The sequence below is a fragment of the Kogia breviceps genome, chromosome 9 (assembly GCF_026419965.1).
Source record: "Kogia breviceps isolate mKogBre1 chromosome 9, mKogBre1 haplotype 1, whole genome shotgun sequence".
NCBI lineage: Eukaryota > Metazoa > Chordata > Mammalia > Artiodactyla > Physeteridae > Kogia > Kogia breviceps.
Window position 1 is genome coordinate 11,944,157 of NC_081318.1, and position 17,260 is coordinate 11,961,416.

The window sequence follows — 17,260 nt, forward strand, 5'->3', positions numbered from 1 at the left end:
GCGTCTAGAACATAAGATGCCCTCCAGCCTCAGGCAAGGCCTCAGGGTAGTCTTGAAAATCACTGGGTTTCTTTTCTCAGTCATTTGTGGACCATTTCTCTGCCTTGGAGAAAACTCATGGCTTTGGCAACCTGAAGTATCTGTGGAATTCGGAGAAGGGAATTGTAAACACAGGGACTGGAATGTAGTCATTGCCTATTGAGACTTTCAAATGTGCTAGACATTTTTCTAAGCCCTTTAGATAGAGGAGCTGATTTGATCCCTCACCGTTCCATGAGGTGGGCAGAACGTTCTGTCCCTGTTTTATTGATGGGTAAATGGAGACCCAAAGGTTAAGGGTCTTGCTCGGGCTAACATACCTAGTAAGTTGTTAGAGCTAGGATTTGAACTCTGGAAGTCTGGCTCCAGAGTCTGTGTGCTTAATCATTGTTAAAAGAAGAACCAAAAAACTTCCTAGAATTTTCACTCGGGTAGGCTAGTCCCCAAGAACCTTTGGCTCAGCCTTTCTCTTGACTCAGATGAGACAGAGCCCCAACCCCTCTTAGTTAGGGTTGCTACAAAATCCCTGGCACCAAACAGCTTCCCGGAAATCCCAGAACCATGGCCTGGTGGCACTTCTTGAAAGGTGTCAGAATGCCAACGTTGAAATTCACACTTAAAAATCTTAGAGGGCTTATGAATTGCTAAAGTCTCCACCCTTTATACACATATATATCCTTTATTTACGTATTATAAACATCCTTATATATCTAATAGGATATATAATTGTCCTTGGGCTTAAAAGCTGAATCAAACCCTACCAACAAATAGTTCCGTGACTTGGTGAAGCCCTTTCGCCTGTCTGGGACGGCACCAGGTATGACACATATTAATAATAAAAGCTGAAATACGTTGAGTAGTTACTCTGTGTCAGGCATTGCTTATTTTATTGACTACTCCCAGAACCACTCTGAGGTCCTCAGAAAGGACATGTCATGTTCCCAAGACCACACAGCTACTAAGTGAAAGAACACACTCCAAAACTGGTCTGTCTGATCCATGAGGCCGTATTTTTAACCACAAACTGTGCAGGATTGAGAAATAGTGGGTGGTAACAAAAAATGCTTTGGCAAATTCTTTCTATAAAGGTCAAGATAGTAAATATTTTTGGCTTTGTGGTCTATGTGATCTGTGTTGCAACCACTCAACTCTGTCCTTGTAACACAAAAGCAGTCATACGCTAAGTAAATGAATGGGCGTCACTGGGTTCTGAGAAAACTCTGGTTTAGATACTCTTGGAATTCCTAAGAGGGAGAGATGAGGGTGGGTTTAAATGATCAGTGGGATATCTGAACGGGAGGTCGGATGGAAGCAGTGACTAGGGAGAAGAACGGGTTTTCCGGCGGAGAAAGGGATAACATTTCATTGCAACGAGGCATGGGGCAGGCTGGCTAAGGCTTGGTGCAGTGTGAGGGAGGGATCCTTCTGGTGGCTCTGGCTGAGTAGAGGTGATTGGGCTTGCAGGCAAGGCTGCAAAAAACCTCCAAAATTCATACTGCTGCTGGAGCCTGGCCTGGGGGTTTGAAAATCAGCCTGGAAGCCAGCACAACTGGAACAGAGAAAGCAAATAGGATAAGAGTAGGGAGGAAATCAGAGAGGGGAGGAGGGGATTATACTGGGCCTGGGAGGTCCAGGGTTTTTCTCTGCATGTAACAGGGGCCTATAGAGGGATTTATCTGTTTTATGTTTTAAAAGATCGTATTTTGAAGGTAAGCAGCAGGGTTTCCTGACGGATGTGTGGTGTGAGAGTGAAAGTGGAGTCAAAGATACCACCAAGGTTTTGCCCTCGATTTGACCAAAATTTGTATTTCTGTCCAATGGTTATTAATTACAGATGTCTAACCATATTCTTCTGAACGAATTCTAATGGGTAATGCCCTTATTCAGAAGGACTGTTAGGTCTCATTATCTGACCGTATTTTGTTTATGACTTTTGAATATATCGTCAATGAAACTGGCTGTTAAGCCAGGTCTTCCTCTTATTAAACTTGAGAAGCTGAGTTTGGGGAATTAAAAGCAGAATTTCCCCTTTTTTTCCATTAAATGTGAACTGTTTACGTTCGGCCCAATATCCCAATTGATTCAGGTAATTTTAGCCTTTGTTTCCATGATCTGTTATTTCTGCCTCGGGTCATTCGTGGTTTTATTTATTGCATCTTCATCTAGATATGACTGGTAAAATTCTGCAGAGGGAAGAGTATTGGGTCAGGTTATTGAAGACCTAGCGTAGAGTCGTCAGTTCATTTATGCAACAAGTGTTCATTGAGCCCCTGTTACATGCCAGACACTTCTCTAGGCTCTTGGAACTCTTCATGAACAAAACAGACAAAAATCCTTGCCCTCAAACCCTTATATTCTAATGGAGGTAGAATGACAGTAAGCTGAATAAAACATATTGGATGGTATTAAGTGTTATGAAAAAATAAAACAGGAAAGAGAGAGAGGCATACTAGGTGAGGACGTGCTACAGTGTCCAGTGGGGTGGTTGGAGAAGCTCGTACTAACTTGGAGTCACTAATCACTGATGTTCCCCTATGGATCAGCCCGTCAGAATCCGCTCAACTCACACTGTCATTGAACGTGGATTTCTCCATCGAGTTCACAAAGATGTAATGTTGGGTTTTACCACCTGCTATCTTGACATCAGAATAATGCCAACAGAGTGGGGTAGAACTTTAGAACTTACAGCGCACGTTCCAAGTAGTATTTGCCCAGCTCTCCCAAGCAGCTTTGTGAGGAAGGTAGAACAGGCATTAGGCTCTTTTTTTTTTTTTTTTTTTTTTTTTTTTTTTTTTTTTGGTGGTACGCGGGCCTCTCACTGCTGTGGCCTCTCCCATTGCGGAGCACAGGCTCCGGACGCGCAGGCTCAGCGGCCATGGCTCCCGGGCCCAGCCGCTCCGCGGCACGTGGGATCTTCCCGGACCGGGGCACAAACCCGTGTCCCCTGCATCGGCAGGCGGACTCTCAACCACTGCGCCACCAGGGAAGCCCTAGGCTCATTTTTATAGCTGGCGTAACTCAAGTATGAGGCTTTAAGTTCATAATCCACAGTTAGTAAATACTGAATTCTCTGTTCCGAGGGAGCGCTGCGGTGGTCCTTGAGGCTGAATCTGGCCCCTAGGTGTGTGTTGTTGGCCTTTAAAGCTTTTTACAAACTGTTAATGAACGGCCGACTTTCAAACACTAGGTGATGGCACAGCAAGAGTCAGAGTTCCACCCTTCCGGTGTTGTCAATGTGGAGCTCCGGCAACACCGAGCTCGCCGTCTCCAGGGGCAACAAATGATTGGAGCCGAGTGACGCAGCCAGTAGGGCTGCGTCCCTCTCTCCGGTTTGCCGCACCCCTCCTAGTCCTGGGGTTCTGATGTTGGACTGCTTCTCTCACTTAGGTTACCTCATGGCCCCTGTTGGAGTTTGTGACTCCTGATCTACTGTGTATCCCAGTTTAATGATCCTTTAAAAGTGGTGACACTGAAAAAGGATTTTGGTATTATTCGTCCTCAGTGATGCTCTGCTGGCCCTCAGTAGTTACACATTATTTTCCAAGTGTTCAAAAATAGTCGGTTTAATGATTCATTCTAGAATTTTGTTTAGAAATTAACATTAAGGATTCCTGACTCACCTGTAATCTCTCAAATCTACCTTCCCCTTACTAAAAATTTGCTTCTCTCCAGACTCTTGGAATTTTTCCTGATTTTTATCATGTCTGTCATTACTCATGGTTCTAAGCTTGTATGTGCAACTTTTTTTCTTTCTTTTTTCAAAGATTTTTCTTTTTTCAGGTACAGTTGATTTAGAGTGTTGTGTTAACTTCTGCTGTACAGCAAAGCGATTCAGTTATACATATATGTCCATTCTTTTTCCTACCCTTTTCCATTATGGTTTATCACAGGGTTTTGCATAGAGTTCCCTGCGCTCTACGGTAGGACCTTGTTGTTTATCCATCCTGTATATAATAGTTTGCATCTGCTAACCCCAAACTCGCACCCCATCCCCTCCCCCATTCCCACTCCCGCAACTTTTTTCTGTTCCTTGAAATTAATCTTTTGAGCCTCATTATCCTGGGTTTGAAGTATTTCTTCTATCCTCTGTATTTTAGCAATGATTTTTTTTTTTCATTTTCTCTCTATTTTCAATCAACGTGGTATACTCGTATCGCTCCGTGCCTTGAGAGACAGCTCAGATACTCATAACCCCCAGCAGATGAATATTACAACCTGCCAGCCTCCACCCCTGAGACTTATGTTCATTTATAGATTCTGGAGGTTATTTTCCTGCACATAGAACATATGACTCAGCACAGCGGTGACCCAGAGAATCCCAGAGCGGCACACGGGGAGCAGTGGACGCTCCGAGGTGGTGTCCATGCTCTCCAGGAACCAGGTCAGGGCCTGCCGTGGCCTGGGCTGTGGGCAACAGCACGGAACAGGCAAAGGCTGTTGGAGAGAAGGGCAGGCACCAGCAAAAGGGGTCAGGAAACAACTCAAGAACCAGGAGGTGTAGAAAGGGCAGGCAGGTCCACGTTACCAAGCTCAAGGCTGACGTGTCTGCTGCTGTCCTGGGTGCAGCCCTCCACCTCCGGCAGCAGTCTGATGAAACGCAGTCTCAGAGCCGAGCTTGTCATCGCGGGCCTGCAGGGGATGGACACCGAAGGTGGCCGGCAGCACCTGCCCTTGACCCAGGCATTACTGTCAGACCAAGGTTGCCTTTCTATGTGTATTTGTTTGTTTTTCACATTTGTGAGTTTCCGAGCTCCAAGTGATACACTATGGAAAGTGTCTGAGTCCCGTCTCCTCCCCAGGAGAAGGTCCTTAATAGGTCTCATGGTGAGGGGACAGACAAGAACGCACAGATGTGGGCAGCCGGGCCTGGAGCAAAACCTCCAAAATGATAAACATTCTAATAGAGAGGCCTGGGGGTGTCTTCAGTAACAGAAGCACTGGCCTTCCTTTCTCTTTCCTCTTTTGTCGGAAGCCCCATAAACTCTCTCCAACCTTAGGACCGGAATGCGTGGTGGCGGCCTAACTGCCTTGCCTGCCGGGAGGTCTGGGGGAATAAATAAGTTACAGGAATGAAGTCTTGTGACTTCAGCCCACTCAGCCCAAATTAGCATGTTAGCCGGTTTTTCCTAAGTCCCAGCTCAGCTTTCCCTTAGGCCAGCTTCCTGAGTTTGTTTCTCATCTGCCCTGCGTCATCTCTGGGCCTACGCTTGGTCGTCTCTTCAAAGCCATCCACCCCAGCATCTCTCTTTTGTGTTTCTTAGTCTTTCCATCCTGCTGTTAACACATTATTTGACCGGGGGATTTTTGCAGAAACGAACGCCTGTGGCAGTAATACGTCTCTGGTCAAACGTGTTAAAAAAAAAAAAAACACCCCAGTTGCCAAGGCCCTCCTTCAGTTTTTATTTGTTTAGTTTTTAATAAATTTATTTCTTTTTTGCCACGTGGGGTCTTCGTTGCTGCACGCGGGCTTTCTCTAGTTGCGGCGAGCGGGGGCTTCTCATCGCCGTGGCTTCTCTCGTTGCGGAGCACGGGCTCTAGGTGCGGGGGTCGGTAGTTGTGGCTCACGGGCTCTAGAGCACAGGCTCAGTAGTTGTGGTGCACGGGCTTAGTTAGTTGCTCCGTGGCATGTGGGGTCTTCCCGGACCAGGGCTCGAGCCTGTGTCCCCTGCATTGGCAGGTGGATTCTTAACCACTGCGCCACCAGGGAAGTCCCCTCTTTTGAGTTTTTGTCTAACCGTTTCTCTGCCTTTGAAGTTGAAGACGTCCATCCTCTCATCCTATATCCTTTTCCCTGATTTGGCAGAAAGTGTCTCAGCGCTCTGAATTCGTGTATTTAGTCTTTTCTTTTTTTCCTCTTCTCCCACCAAACAATATGGCATCTAAAACCCAATTTCACTGTGATAACTTTCTTCTTTACCATATGAGCCTCAATAACCATTTGGAGAGTGGGGGAGGAAGGCAGGAGGCAGGGAGACTTTTCCTTCAATTTCTCCTTTAAGAAAAGAAGCTTGGGGGGATGGGAGTCTCCGCTGGGCTCCCCACGCCCTGTGCGTGGTGGGCGGGTGGCAGGCAGACCTGCTGAAGTGACAGGGTTGGCTCTAGTCCTGTCCTTCCCAGGAGCCTTTCAGTCATCCAGAAGGATGCCTCCCAGCGGCCTGGCTCTCAAATTCAATAGGCAATAAGAACAAGGATAGTTTGCCCAACCCAGGCTCATGAGACTAACCCTGGAGGAGATGTGAGCCCCTTTTTGCTAAGCAGCATGACCCCATGTGTGTCACCAAAAAGGGGTATAGAGTAAAGGGAGACACACCCAGCAAGTCCAGCAAAGAGCACATGCTCTGGGGGTGAAAGTCTAGGTAAGACTGGCCTGGGAACGTGGATGAGGAAGAGGTCTTGGCGGGAGCCATTCACTCCAGCTTTGTCTCTGTAGCCCGCCCACCCTCGCTGGATGACGTGTGTGGAGAAGACAGAAGCCTTCTTCAAGCCTACTCTGGCAGCCTTGTTTGTCCGTGAGGCCTTCGGCCCCAGCACCCGAAGTGCTGTACGTGAGGGCTCTTCCCCAGCCCACGTCCTTCCACCCCTTCCCCACCAACCCATCCTCTCCTAGTTCTAGTGACTTTGCTCTTCTCGGTGGTCTCTGTGGTCAGAGAACCAGGCAGTTAGAGAGAGAACCCAGAGAGGGACACGACGCTGCATTCCTAGGGTCTGCACGGCTTAGCTCTGAGACACAAAGTCCGCATGACACACACTGATCCGGACAAGTCACCCAGCTTTCCTACTCATGTGTTTCTTCAACCATAAAATGAGAAAATTGAACTGCATGACCTCCTTGTTTACCTATGATTTTTTTTTAACAACATGTGAAATGACATCAGAATGGAACGCTGTCATCTTCAGAAGTGCCAATAAATAACGACTGAATATTTTTCCAGTGCCTACCATGTGCCTGATACTCTTGTAAGCACTTTGCACCAACTACTTTAATTCCTACTATTATTATAATGTTAAAGCAGAGGGACCTGACTGAAACACAGAGGGGTTAAGTAACCTGCCCAAGATCACACAGCTACCGGACAGCAGAGTTAGGACTCGAACTCAGGCTCCCGACGTTGTCATCCATTTTCTTCCATCAAGAAAGGAAATACACACGGTGGTAGATGGCTGAGAAAGCAGTCCGTACACAGTCAGGCTGTGAAGCTGGGCAGGTTTCAGCTTGTTGCGAAGCTGAGGACCCCCGGAAGATGGAGAGAGGAAATGCAGGGTGTGAGGACGAGGGCCCTCGAGAGCAGAGAAGGGGATGGTGGTCCCCCCTCCTCCTGCCACTTTCTGAGAGGATTGCCCGGCCGAGAGAGAGGACAGGGTCACGGAAAAGAGCTGTCTACCCCGTCAAGTGTCAGGAGTGACCGGTCCCCACCTTCCCCCTTCTGGGCTTGGTACCCCCTTCGCATCCCCAGATACAGCTCTCTGTGCCCTGAGTTTGTGGTCGCCTAGTAGATATCACTTTCCACTTTCTCTTTCTGAGATCTTCCTCCTTCTGGCAGCCCCTCAGGGTCAAGGCCCCTTCCTAGAGGCCCAGTGGGCAGGGCCCAGGACTGGACTGAGGCTGATCTTGATCCTCTCTCTTTCTGCCTGCCCCATCCTGCCCACAGGCCATGGAATTATTCACTGCAATCAAGGATGCCCTCATCGCTCGCTTCCAGATGCTTCCTTGGATGGATGAAGAGACCCGCGCAAAGGCCCAGGACAAGGTAGGGCCAGGAGAAGGAGTCGGTGTGGGAACGGGTAGTAGGTGTGAACTGAGTGTTGGATCAAGAGATCACAGGGCTTGGAGGAGCGCGCTCAAGGCACAAGGCAAGTATAAACACCAGTATGCCGCACACACATCCTGGGACGGGGCAGTGTGCGGGAGAGGTTCCTTCTGATGAGACTTGGGGCAGCTAGGTTCCTTCCACCTCTGTGTGTCTTCCCAGGTCACCCAGCTGCAGGTGAAGATGGGGGCCCCGGAATGGGCCTTGAAGCCAGACCCAGCCAGACAAGAATACAACGATGTGGGTTCCTGCGCTTGCCAGTTACTCTTTAACCCTCAACTTCTTCACCCACCCTGATCCGCCAGAGTGGCAGACAGTCATTTTCCCTAGTTGATCCTAAAAAACCCCTTCCCCGCCCTGGTGCCGCTGGGGCCTGATGGGCGAATAGCCCCACTACGGATCTTGCCAACAGAAGCGTAGGATCTTTGCAGGTCACGTGGAGCGTGTGTGTGCACTCGCACCCATGCGTTCGTGTGACTTGCCTGAGTATTTGTGTGCTGGTACGTGGGAAGCCTGTTTGTACCACGCAGGCGCTGGTTTCCCACCATTCCAGGGATGTCCGCGCATCAGGGCTTCTCTGTCTGGGTTCCCATGTCCGCCTCAGGGTATGTCCGTGTGCATCTACATTTGTCTCCGTGTATTCGAGTTGCCTCCTGCCTCCTCCCAGATACAACTTGGACCCAGCTTCCTGCAGTCCTTCCTGAGCTGTGTCCGATCCCGCCGAGCTAGAATCATCCAGAGTTTCCTGCAGCCTTTCCCCAACCACAGGTAATGAGGGCGAGGGAGACACAGACACCGCATCCCAAAGATGGCCGTCCAAAATCAGCAGGAAAGAAAGCCAGAGGCTCAGGGGAACAGGAACAGTGACAGTATGTGGGGAGGACGGCGTGTAAATGATAGAGCTGGCGTTCACATGTGCTCTTTCCACAGGTGGCAGGTGCTCCCCTGGGGCGTAAATGCTTACTATTCAATACCTGACCACGTGGTGGTCTTCCCAGCTGGACTCCTCCAGCCCCCGTTTTTCCACCCTGGCTACCCCAGGTATGGGCCATTCTAAGTTTCCCGAGAGCAAAGGACCAATGTTATGATGAATGAAGGATGCGACTTATGGTTGGAGAATTGGGGCCCAAAACTTGGAAGGATTCTGAGGGTAAGACAGGCCCTTGCTCCCTAGAGCTGTGAACTTTGGTGCCGCCGGCAGCATTATGGCCCATGAGCTCTTGCACATCTTCTACCATCTCTGTGAGTAACAGTGGGCCATGGGGAACCCAGGTGAAGGCCCCAAAGGCAGCCTAGACGGGGAGAAGGGAGGCTGTGCGAGGGCTCCACGGGGGGTGGGGGGGCAGTTCTGAAGCCTTTGCAGTGCTCCTGGGAGCCAGCCCAGTTTGAGGTACCCCCACGTCTTTCCCCCTGCATCACGCCTCACCATTTCATTCCCTTGCCCGATCTTCAACAGTATTCCCTGGGGGCTGCCCAGCCTGTGACACCCATGCCCTGCAGGGGGCGCTAGCTTGCCTGGAGCGCCACTACGCTGCCTTTCCGTTGCCCAACGGGACCTTCTTCAACGGCTCCCGCACATTCCAGGAGGATGCTGCAGACACGGGGGGACTGGCCATTGCACTGCAGGTAACTCACAACCCAAGGGCTGCGCTCTATTTTTACCAGCAGAATGGACGGCCTGTCCTCGGTTTTTCCTTCCACCATCCCTCGGGCAAACATAGCAAAACTTTCTGCCCTCCGCATCCCTGCCGAACAGGTGGCAACTTGAGGACCCCCTCCGACTCCATAGGGCCCTCTTTTCTAGATCCGTAGATCTCACGGCAAGTACGTTTTCTCCTGGCTCAGAGCAGCGTGTCAGTGCAGAGCTTGGGAAGGACGGCCATGGCCTGGTGTTGGGTATTGCGTGTAGGGCCTCAGATTCCCAGATGGCCACGGGTCTAGAGCCTAAGGGCGACTCTCCATCCCACTCCCCTATCCAGGCATACAACAAGAGGCTGTTATGGTACCGTGGGGAGACCACCCTGCCCGACCTGAACCTCAGCCCCCGGCAACTCTTCTTCCGAAGCTATGCCCAGGTAGGCAGCCGGCCCCTCCCACCAGGGCTTAGTCCATGTCAGATAAATACCCTATTGTGGACACTCAGGTATTGGTAAACGTCTGCCCCCAGTGCCACCAGCCCTCTGCTGCACAAGTACCCACGCCATCCTTTCACACATGGTCCCCTTGGGACCATCCCTTCATCCTACTCTAAATTCTTCTGCCAAATTCAGCACTGCCTCCAAAAAAAGGAAGGCAGCTCTATTCCCAAATCCCTCCTTGAGATGAGCCCAACTTTTATCTTCTCTCATTTCTTCTAGAAACACAGATCCCTTCAAAAAGAGCCTTAACAGACTATCTGTAGACCACATTCCTCCTCGGAGACCTCGCCACGCAGTGGGGTCCCCACCTGACATGACCCCTGCTGAGTGCCATCTCCTCCCTCAGCAGATAGTGCCCCCAATTCCTCAGGATACTTAAAGACCCGCACAGTGTTCTTACAACAGACCCACCTCCAGGGCACTTACAAATGGTATGATTTCGCAGACCAGCCCTCCCCAGATACCCACTGCCAGATTAAATGACCCGCAAATGGCAAATAGCTTCCTTTCTCCATGTGGCCCTGCTATCCCTGCTTCTATCCGTGCTGCCCCTGGTTACCACCTGGTCACCAGGTCTGCCGTGTCCTGCTGACCCTGATACCCTGCTGTTCTCCTCACCCTGGACGGACCTCTCTTTCTCCCCAGGTGATGTGTAGGGACCCCAGCACCCAGGATCCTCGGGACACTCACAGCCCTCCTATCCTTCGAATCCACGGGCCCCTAAGCAACAGCCCAGCCTTCGCCAGACACTTCCACTGTCCACACGGCACCCCCATGAACCCCTCTAGCCGCTGCCAACTCTGGTAACCCGGCTGGCTCCCAAAGAGACCTCAGTACAGGTGTATCAGCACCTCCCTGCCCCGTCCCTGCAGTCAGCGCAATACCTCCTCTCCCCTTCTGTTCCAAAAATAAAAGCTGGCCCTTGGCTTCTGCCTGTGTCTTAAGAACACTTAAGATGCCTATGTCTGATGCCCGTAGAGGGCAGAAGAAATCAGAGGAGAAAGCGCCAAGCAGAGTTCCAAGGGCGTGAGACGAGGAAAGAACCAATGAATGAGCTAAAGGTCGGTGGAATCTGGTTAGAGACAAAATTAAGCTGCCCCCAATCGTTTCCAGGATTTGATTGTAATTACTTTTATTGTTGCTGCCTCCCTACCCCTAATGTGTTGTCCTGAACAAAGCCAGGAGAGGCTGGGGGAGAGAGAAGGGCAGGGGGCCGGGGTCTCGGCTCTTGGAGATGGCGCTTAGAGCGTGGGGAGGAAGGTGGGCAGGGGCCACGGACCCAGCGCTGAGAGGCCAGCACGGGGTCTCTCTGATGCTGCGTCCCGAGGGGAGGGTCGCGGGCAAGGGCCAGGAAGCCGCACGTACGCCACCCTTGGGAGAAGCGCTCCGGAGCCCCAAGGTGGGGGTGGGGGGGTGGGGGTGGTCACTAAGCTACCGTGAAGCGGAGGCAGATGTCCAGGTCCTCATCGAGGAATCAGGCCACCATCTCCGCCTCCAGGTCCCTCATAGAAAAACCACGATGCTGGCCAGGTAAAAGCAGAAGGCGAGGTCAGACAGGCGGCCACAGCTTGCCACCGCCTCTGACGTCTGGTCGTCCTCTTGCTGGCTCATGTCTACCGCCTGCCACAGCTCGCCCACCGAGGAGGCCAGAAAGTACTCTTCAAACTGCTCTTGATCTTGGTCTGAAACGGGACGGGGGACAGCGTGACAGGACTGTTCCTGACTGCCCCCCGCCCGCCCCCGACCCGCCTTGGAAAGAGGAAGGCGTTGGGGAACCCGGGAGCCCCACTGCCCACACCCTGGTTCTTGACCACAGGGGCGATGCTGCACCTGGGGGGGGTCTCTTCTGGTCTGTGTGCAGCCATAGCCCCAACACAGGAGCACACACTCCCCCCTGCCAATTCAAACTGCCTCCTCCAAGGTGTTACCTCATTTGGGGAGTGAGGGACCAACGTAGGGAAGGGTGAACTTCAAAGACCCTCTTCCCGTGTTCGCAGGGCCCCTTGCACATCAGCTGGCCCCGGAACACCCTGAGTACGGCCCTGGCGAGGAACTGCGGCTCTAGGCCCTTTACACGACACTCACACTGCAGTAGTAGGGCCTGGGGTGATCACCGGTAACCCAAACCTATCTCGGCTTTCCCTCTGGCCTGACCAGTGATCTGACTCCAAAGAGATCTGGTTCCCGGCTTCAGGCATCAACCCTCTTCTTCACCTACCTGTAGAGGGTGTTTTCTCTCTCTGACTCCTCTCGTCCAGGCCTGGGCTCCATTTCTGAGGCTTCACCCCCTTGACCCACAGCAGCAGCAGGATGGATGCCAGGAAAGCTGCCCTGCAGAGCTGGGAGCCCAGGGAAGTCATGGGCCTTCCCTAGTCCCCAGTGCCTGGCAGGACCCCCTCCTCCCTCCCCTGTCCATCGCCCCGGCCCTTACCCCTTCCCAGCACCGTTTTCTCCCCTTCCCTTCCATAGGACGTCTGATGTCATGAGCTCTGTGACATCACAGCCGTGGGCCTGAGCCTCATTCCGTCCTCTCGGAGAGTTCCGTTGGCAGGCAAGAGCGTGGAGAGTGGCTAGCAGGGGGCAACGGAGGCTTCCAGGATGACCACGGTGGGCCATTCTGTGCAGAGCCACAGCAATGACTTAAGCGTTTTTGGAGTCCTTTCACGTCCATTACATCATTAGATCCACAGAGTAACTGGGACTCAAAAGTCACGGTGTTGCCATACCCATTATACAGATAAGGAAACGGAGGTTCACAAAAGAAACGATTCGCCCACTGAAGATCACACAGATAATAAGGCACAGAGCAGGGCTCTTGGCCGATTCTTTAGATTCTAAATATCACACCTTCCCACTCCTCTGTACAGCCTTTCTCAAAGGAAAGCGACTTGCATAAACTGAGACCCAGACCGGGTGTCGAAATGGGGATCTTCAAGTGCTGGGCTGTGCATGAAACTCTGGTCCGTCAGAAATGAAGGAGGGCGAGGGTGGAGGTGGAGGAGGGGATGGGTACCTGCTCTGGGTGTGAGAGAGAGACAGAGAGCAGAGTGCCTTGGACCCAGGTGGAAACCTTTCTCTCACTCCTCGTCCTCTCCAGGACTTCCCTCTATCCTAGCCATCGCCCTCTGGTACTGATAGACTGAACACCGTCTTCCCTCATTCCATATCCTCCTGTACTCAGACACAGAGGAAAAATTGGTAGAGGCCCAGTGTCTAAACTCAATCTCTAAAGGGTGGGAGGAGTTACCGTCTCGAGAGAAAAATCAGTGTGGCAGACAGGCAAGGATCCCAAGTAACGGATCCCAAGAGACCTGCCTTTAGGTCCCAGTACCTGCCCTGCCCGTGACCCTGGTGGGCACAGACCTGTTGGTGGTAACGGGCTGTGGCTAATTAGCATCTGCTTCTCGGAGCAGAGAGATGCGGAGACAGGATGAAGCCCCACCCTGAAAGACCGGAGACAGGTACTGGCCATGAGCGACAGGAGGGGGTGCCAGGACGGGTGGGAGTGGGGGGGTCTTAGACACTCTGGAACTATCATCGCCACCAGCTCACGCCGCGCCTGGCGTCCACGCACCTCGCGCCTGAAGGGACCGCCAGGTGCAGGGGTGAGGATGTGCGCAGAAACACGTACCCTTCCTGAAAGAGGGCATCGCGGAAATGGAAGGGCCCGTGGAGCTTCCCTCCCACGGATGTCGCCCGTGCCGGCAGACGGGCTTATCGGGAGACTCTCCCGGACAGCCGACCGCAGCCTCCTGCATACTAACTGGTGTTCCAAGCCAGGTGACAGGGTGACTGCGGAGCAGTACAGGAGGTCACTTGATGATGGGAGAGGCAAGATTCAAGTAAGCAGGTGACCCTGTTCAGCTGTCCCTTGCACTCACTGACCTGCAGGTTCGGGAAATGATGCTTGAATGGAAAAAAAATCACTAACAACCTCCTGGCTATTAGGGGGAGGAGCCTCTTGGTTCAAGGCTAAATGACAAGCCATCTCCGGCTCTGTGAGTTTGCCTGGGGAGGGTGGTTGGGCGTCGGGGTGTCTTACAGGGGTGGCTGAGAGGAAAGAACCGGGTGGCACTGCTACCACTGCCCCCGTTCCCTCACCACCCGCCTGCCTGATGCCCTGTGCTGAGGAGATAAATCCTTGTAGGAAACCAGGAACCCCTTCACGTTTTTTTCTTATTACAAAAGTATATTAAAAAATTAAGAAAAAAAAAAAAAAAGCAAATAATTCCACCATCCAATGACAATTCCTCTTCATGTTGTAAAGGATGGTATTCAGATTCTTTCCCTACATGGCTGTGGGCAGGTGGGGTGGGAGGGTATGACCTAAACATTGAAATCTGGGTTTATAAGTTTTCCTCCTCCTCATCCCATCAGAATAAGAGATCTGGCTCCCTTGGCGCCAAGGGTCTCTGGGATAAGACAGGGGGGTCGGGGCCCTGCACCGGCTCTTACATACTCGCACTAGACCCTGAGGCATCGTCTTGCAGGGAAGCTGCTACCTGAGGGAGAGAGCTTGTAGGACTTCTTGCCTGCAGAAAGCTGCTGGAGAATGAGGACGGATGAGAGGAGAGAAGGGAGAAGAGGCTGGTGATGCAGGACGTGACGGAGGGTATGGGGGGACGGGGAGGGAAGCCAGAGGACAGAAGAGGAGAGAACTCCTTAAAGATTAGGAGACCATTTCTGAATCTCCAGCCTACCAGGTAGGACAGGAGGGGTGACAGCGTGGTCCCCTTCAGGCAGCTTGTTCCTGCCCCTCTCATTGGAGAGGACAGTGCAGGCAAAGGGGCCCAGGTGGGAGGGGAAGACCCAGAGGTGGAGGCCCACGCATGGAGGGGCCCCCTTTCCTCCTCCGGGACCCAAGGACCATGTCCTAGGTGGCCATCCCTGTACACCTGCTCTGTGCGGCTCTGACCGGGCCCTCCCGCCTCCACCCCCTCCAGGACGAGCGTTCGGGGTTGAGTGTTTCCCGGGCAGGTGCTCCTTTCCTCTACCGGCCCCTTATCAGCACATCTACACCCCCAGCTCACCCTTATCGCTCCCTCCATCTCCTTAGACTGCAAGTCCCAAGGCTTCAGAGGTCATTGCAACCCCACACTGCTCCAACCCCCAGCAAAGCAGAGAAATGACCCACAAGGTGACCCCTCCCCCTTCCCAGCTGGCATCTCCCCCCTTCCTGAGGGAGAGCGTGCTTCCTCGTCTCGGGCACCTCCTCTTCTTTTCTTATTTTCCTTTCAATTTTCGTCCCTCTCTAAAGGTAGTTTTGTCCATCCTTCAGTCTCTAGAGACGTGCTCTCTTTCTTACAGCAAAAGAAAGGAGAGGTCCCTGCCCTTGAAGACCTCCAAGGGGAAGGGTCCCCAGCCTGTCTCCACCCAAGCCTCTCGTCTTTATAGGCAGAAGGTTCCCAAGAAGCCACGAGGTCCAACGGGTGATTTGGACCTAAGGTTCCACCTTGCAAGCCAGCTCCAGCTTTGCCACCAGCCGTGGGTAATTGCACACACGCCTCCCTGCTCTGTCTTCTCGTTTAGGAAACACAGAACCTTCAGCCGGTTCCCAGGTACCTCGTAGATCTGTTGAATGACTGCAATTCAATAACGTGGATATACCTCTTGGGAAACAGCAGGAAGAAAAGTGGAAACTGTCATATCACAAAGTAATTGAACACTGGCTTATCTTTATGCACATACTCTCCCTGTTGACTTATTCCTGGAGAGAGTCCCAAGATTTCCTCCAAGTTCCTCCTGTTCAGCCTCTGTGGGAGTGCAGGGCCCTCTGGGGTCTCCTCTGACTGGAAGGGAGGAGCTGGAAGGGAAGAGGGGTCACTGGGCTGTGCCAGGAGGAGGCTCAGCCAGGAAACCTCCTTTGAGGCAGGGCTGCAGGGCTGCAGGGCAGAGGTGACCACAGCTCAGACAAGCAGGTCTGGGGGCTTTTGAGCTCATCTATGGAAGAAGAATCCACTGTCCCTGAGCTGTTACGATTGTGCTTTACAGACACTTCCGTGAGAGCATGTCAGTGTCACCCCGATTTTACAGATTAGAAGATTGGAAGACTGAGGCATAGAAAACTCACCTAACTGATCTGCAAGGACTCAGAGCCAGCATTCAAACCTGGACCTGCCTGACTTCGGAGCTGGAGGGCTTTGCTTCCGTACTCTCTTGTGCCCAAGGTAATTGCTCACCTGGCTTGTGGGACCCACCTTTAGGCTCTCTCCAGGCTCCCAGTCCAGATTCCTGGGCCACACCCCTCTCCTGTCCCGGTCTCAGCCGCCCTAGCCCACTGATAGGAACAAACTCCTTCCCCCTCCCCTCCCAGCTCTGGGGCAGGCTCTGTGCCCCAGGGGCTCTCTCTAGCAAGAGCTCCTCCCCCTCCAGGTAAAGCCTCTCTCACCCGGCAGGGCCCCCAGTCGCCTCAGTGCACGTGCATGCAAACAACGTCCCCACAGCGCACACAGGGCACCCTGGAGATACACTCGTTCTCCATCCCAGCCCCCCGCCTGCTTGCCTCCGCTTCAGCTGCTGCGGAGTCCTAGACCCGCTGCCTTGAACCACATCCCCGTACCTTGCCAGTGCCCGAAAGGAGAAAACATGGGGCCTCCTCCACCCAAGGCCAGGGGACTCTGGATCCAACTCCAGAAACTTCTGGCCTCCTGGCTGGTGGGACAGGCAGACTGGGACCAGAATCTGGACGAGGCCTACATGCTGCAGCAGAAGAGGTAGGCCGCCCCTCCTCGCCCGGAGCCTCACACCCTCTGCCCGCTTGGGTCCGTCTCCCCGCCAGAGCGCAGCGCCAGGCTCCGGGATGGGCCCGGCACCTGTCGCCGAAGCCCGGCTCCTCCGTCAGCGCCGGCGGGGCTGTGGCATTGCGCCACAGGAAAGAGGGGGCGCGGTGATGCCAGGGCTCTCACCTGGTGGAGAGGTGGAGCGGGGCACCCAGAGGGACCCGGCAGGAGAAACCAGGGCGTATGGCAGGGGAGGAGCGGGGCAGGTGGGTGCGCACTGGTGGGGGGGAGCCGGGGGCTGGGCAAGCGCCGAGCTCCTGGGGGTTTCGGGACACTTGTCGGGTGAAGAGAGAGTGCGGAATGACTGCTAACGGGAAGGAGAGTCGGTGACGTGTGAACAGGGGAGGAGAGCTCTGGTCTGCGTAACGCCCGGAGCTGGCCAGCCGACCGGGGACACCCCGGTGACACTGGGGAGGCACAGGGGGGACTCACAGAGTCCATCCATCTTTTACTGAGTCTCCTGGGTGCAGGGCTGTGCTAGGTCCCGAGGAGCCAG

At 53.1% G+C, this 17,260-nt stretch overlaps 3 protein-coding genes across 9 annotated transcripts in view; 2 read left to right on the plus strand and 1 right to left on the minus strand.

Moving 5' to 3' along the window:
• KEL (Kell metallo-endopeptidase (Kell blood group)) overlaps positions 1 to 11,135 on the plus strand; it is an 81,385-nt gene extending 70,250 nt beyond the window's left edge. For 2 of the 7 annotated variants that reach the window (XM_067041950.1, XM_067041955.1), the window contains 9 exons: positions 6,470 to 6,580; positions 7,689 to 7,787; positions 8,010 to 8,087; positions 8,452 to 8,615; positions 8,778 to 8,888; positions 9,022 to 9,089; positions 9,304 to 9,473; positions 9,827 to 9,922; positions 10,631 to 11,135. In XM_067041950.1, the coding sequence (XP_066898051.1) occupies positions 6,470 to 6,580; positions 7,689 to 7,787; positions 8,010 to 8,087; positions 8,452 to 8,615; positions 8,778 to 8,888; positions 9,022 to 9,089; positions 9,304 to 9,473; positions 9,827 to 9,922; positions 10,631 to 10,792 (1,059 nt within the window). In that variant the 3' untranslated portion in view covers positions 10,793 to 11,135. Of the gene's footprint in view, positions 1 to 6,469; positions 6,581 to 7,688; positions 7,788 to 8,009; positions 8,088 to 8,451; positions 8,616 to 8,777; positions 8,889 to 9,021; positions 9,090 to 9,303; positions 9,474 to 9,826; positions 9,923 to 10,204; positions 10,502 to 10,630 lie in introns of those variants that run through there. The other 5 variants (XM_059073486.2, XM_067041951.1, XR_010842045.1 and 2 more) reach the window with 4 other exon arrangements.
• A 353-nt stretch (positions 11,136 to 11,488) lies between these two features.
• On the minus strand, positions 11,489 to 12,345 carry LLCFC1 (LLLL and CFNLAS motif containing 1). Its single transcript, XM_059074816.1, has 2 exons — positions 12,204 to 12,345; positions 11,489 to 11,667 (listed from the first exon to the last, which is right to left on the minus strand). The coding sequence occupies exons 1-2, from the start codon at positions 12,343 to 12,345 to the stop codon at positions 11,489 to 11,491; spliced, it is 321 nt and encodes a 106-aa protein (XP_058930799.1).
• A 3,682-nt stretch (positions 12,346 to 16,027) lies between these two features.
• The window catches only part of TRPV5 (transient receptor potential cation channel subfamily V member 5), a 28,426-nt gene continuing 27,193 nt past the window's right edge, over positions 16,028 to 17,260 (plus strand). The window contains exons 1-2 of the mRNA XM_059073487.2: positions 16,028 to 16,152; positions 16,553 to 16,698. Coding sequence (XP_058929470.1) covers positions 16,571 to 16,698 — 128 coding nt within the window. The 5' untranslated portion in view covers positions 16,028 to 16,152; positions 16,553 to 16,570. The remainder of the gene's footprint in view (positions 16,153 to 16,552; positions 16,699 to 17,260) is intronic.

What these genes read in the sequence shown, in the direction of transcription:
- LLCFC1 (XM_059074816.1), bottom strand. Translation starts at nt 12,345, where the DNA reads ATGACTTCCCTGGGCTCCCAGCTCTGCAGGGCAGCTTTCCTGGCATCC. An exon ending in AGAGAAAACACCCTCTACAG is followed by an intron (nt 11,668 to 12,203) that starts GTAGGTGAAGAA and finishes GTCCCGTTTCAG; the next exon opens with ACCAAGATCAAGAGCAGTTT.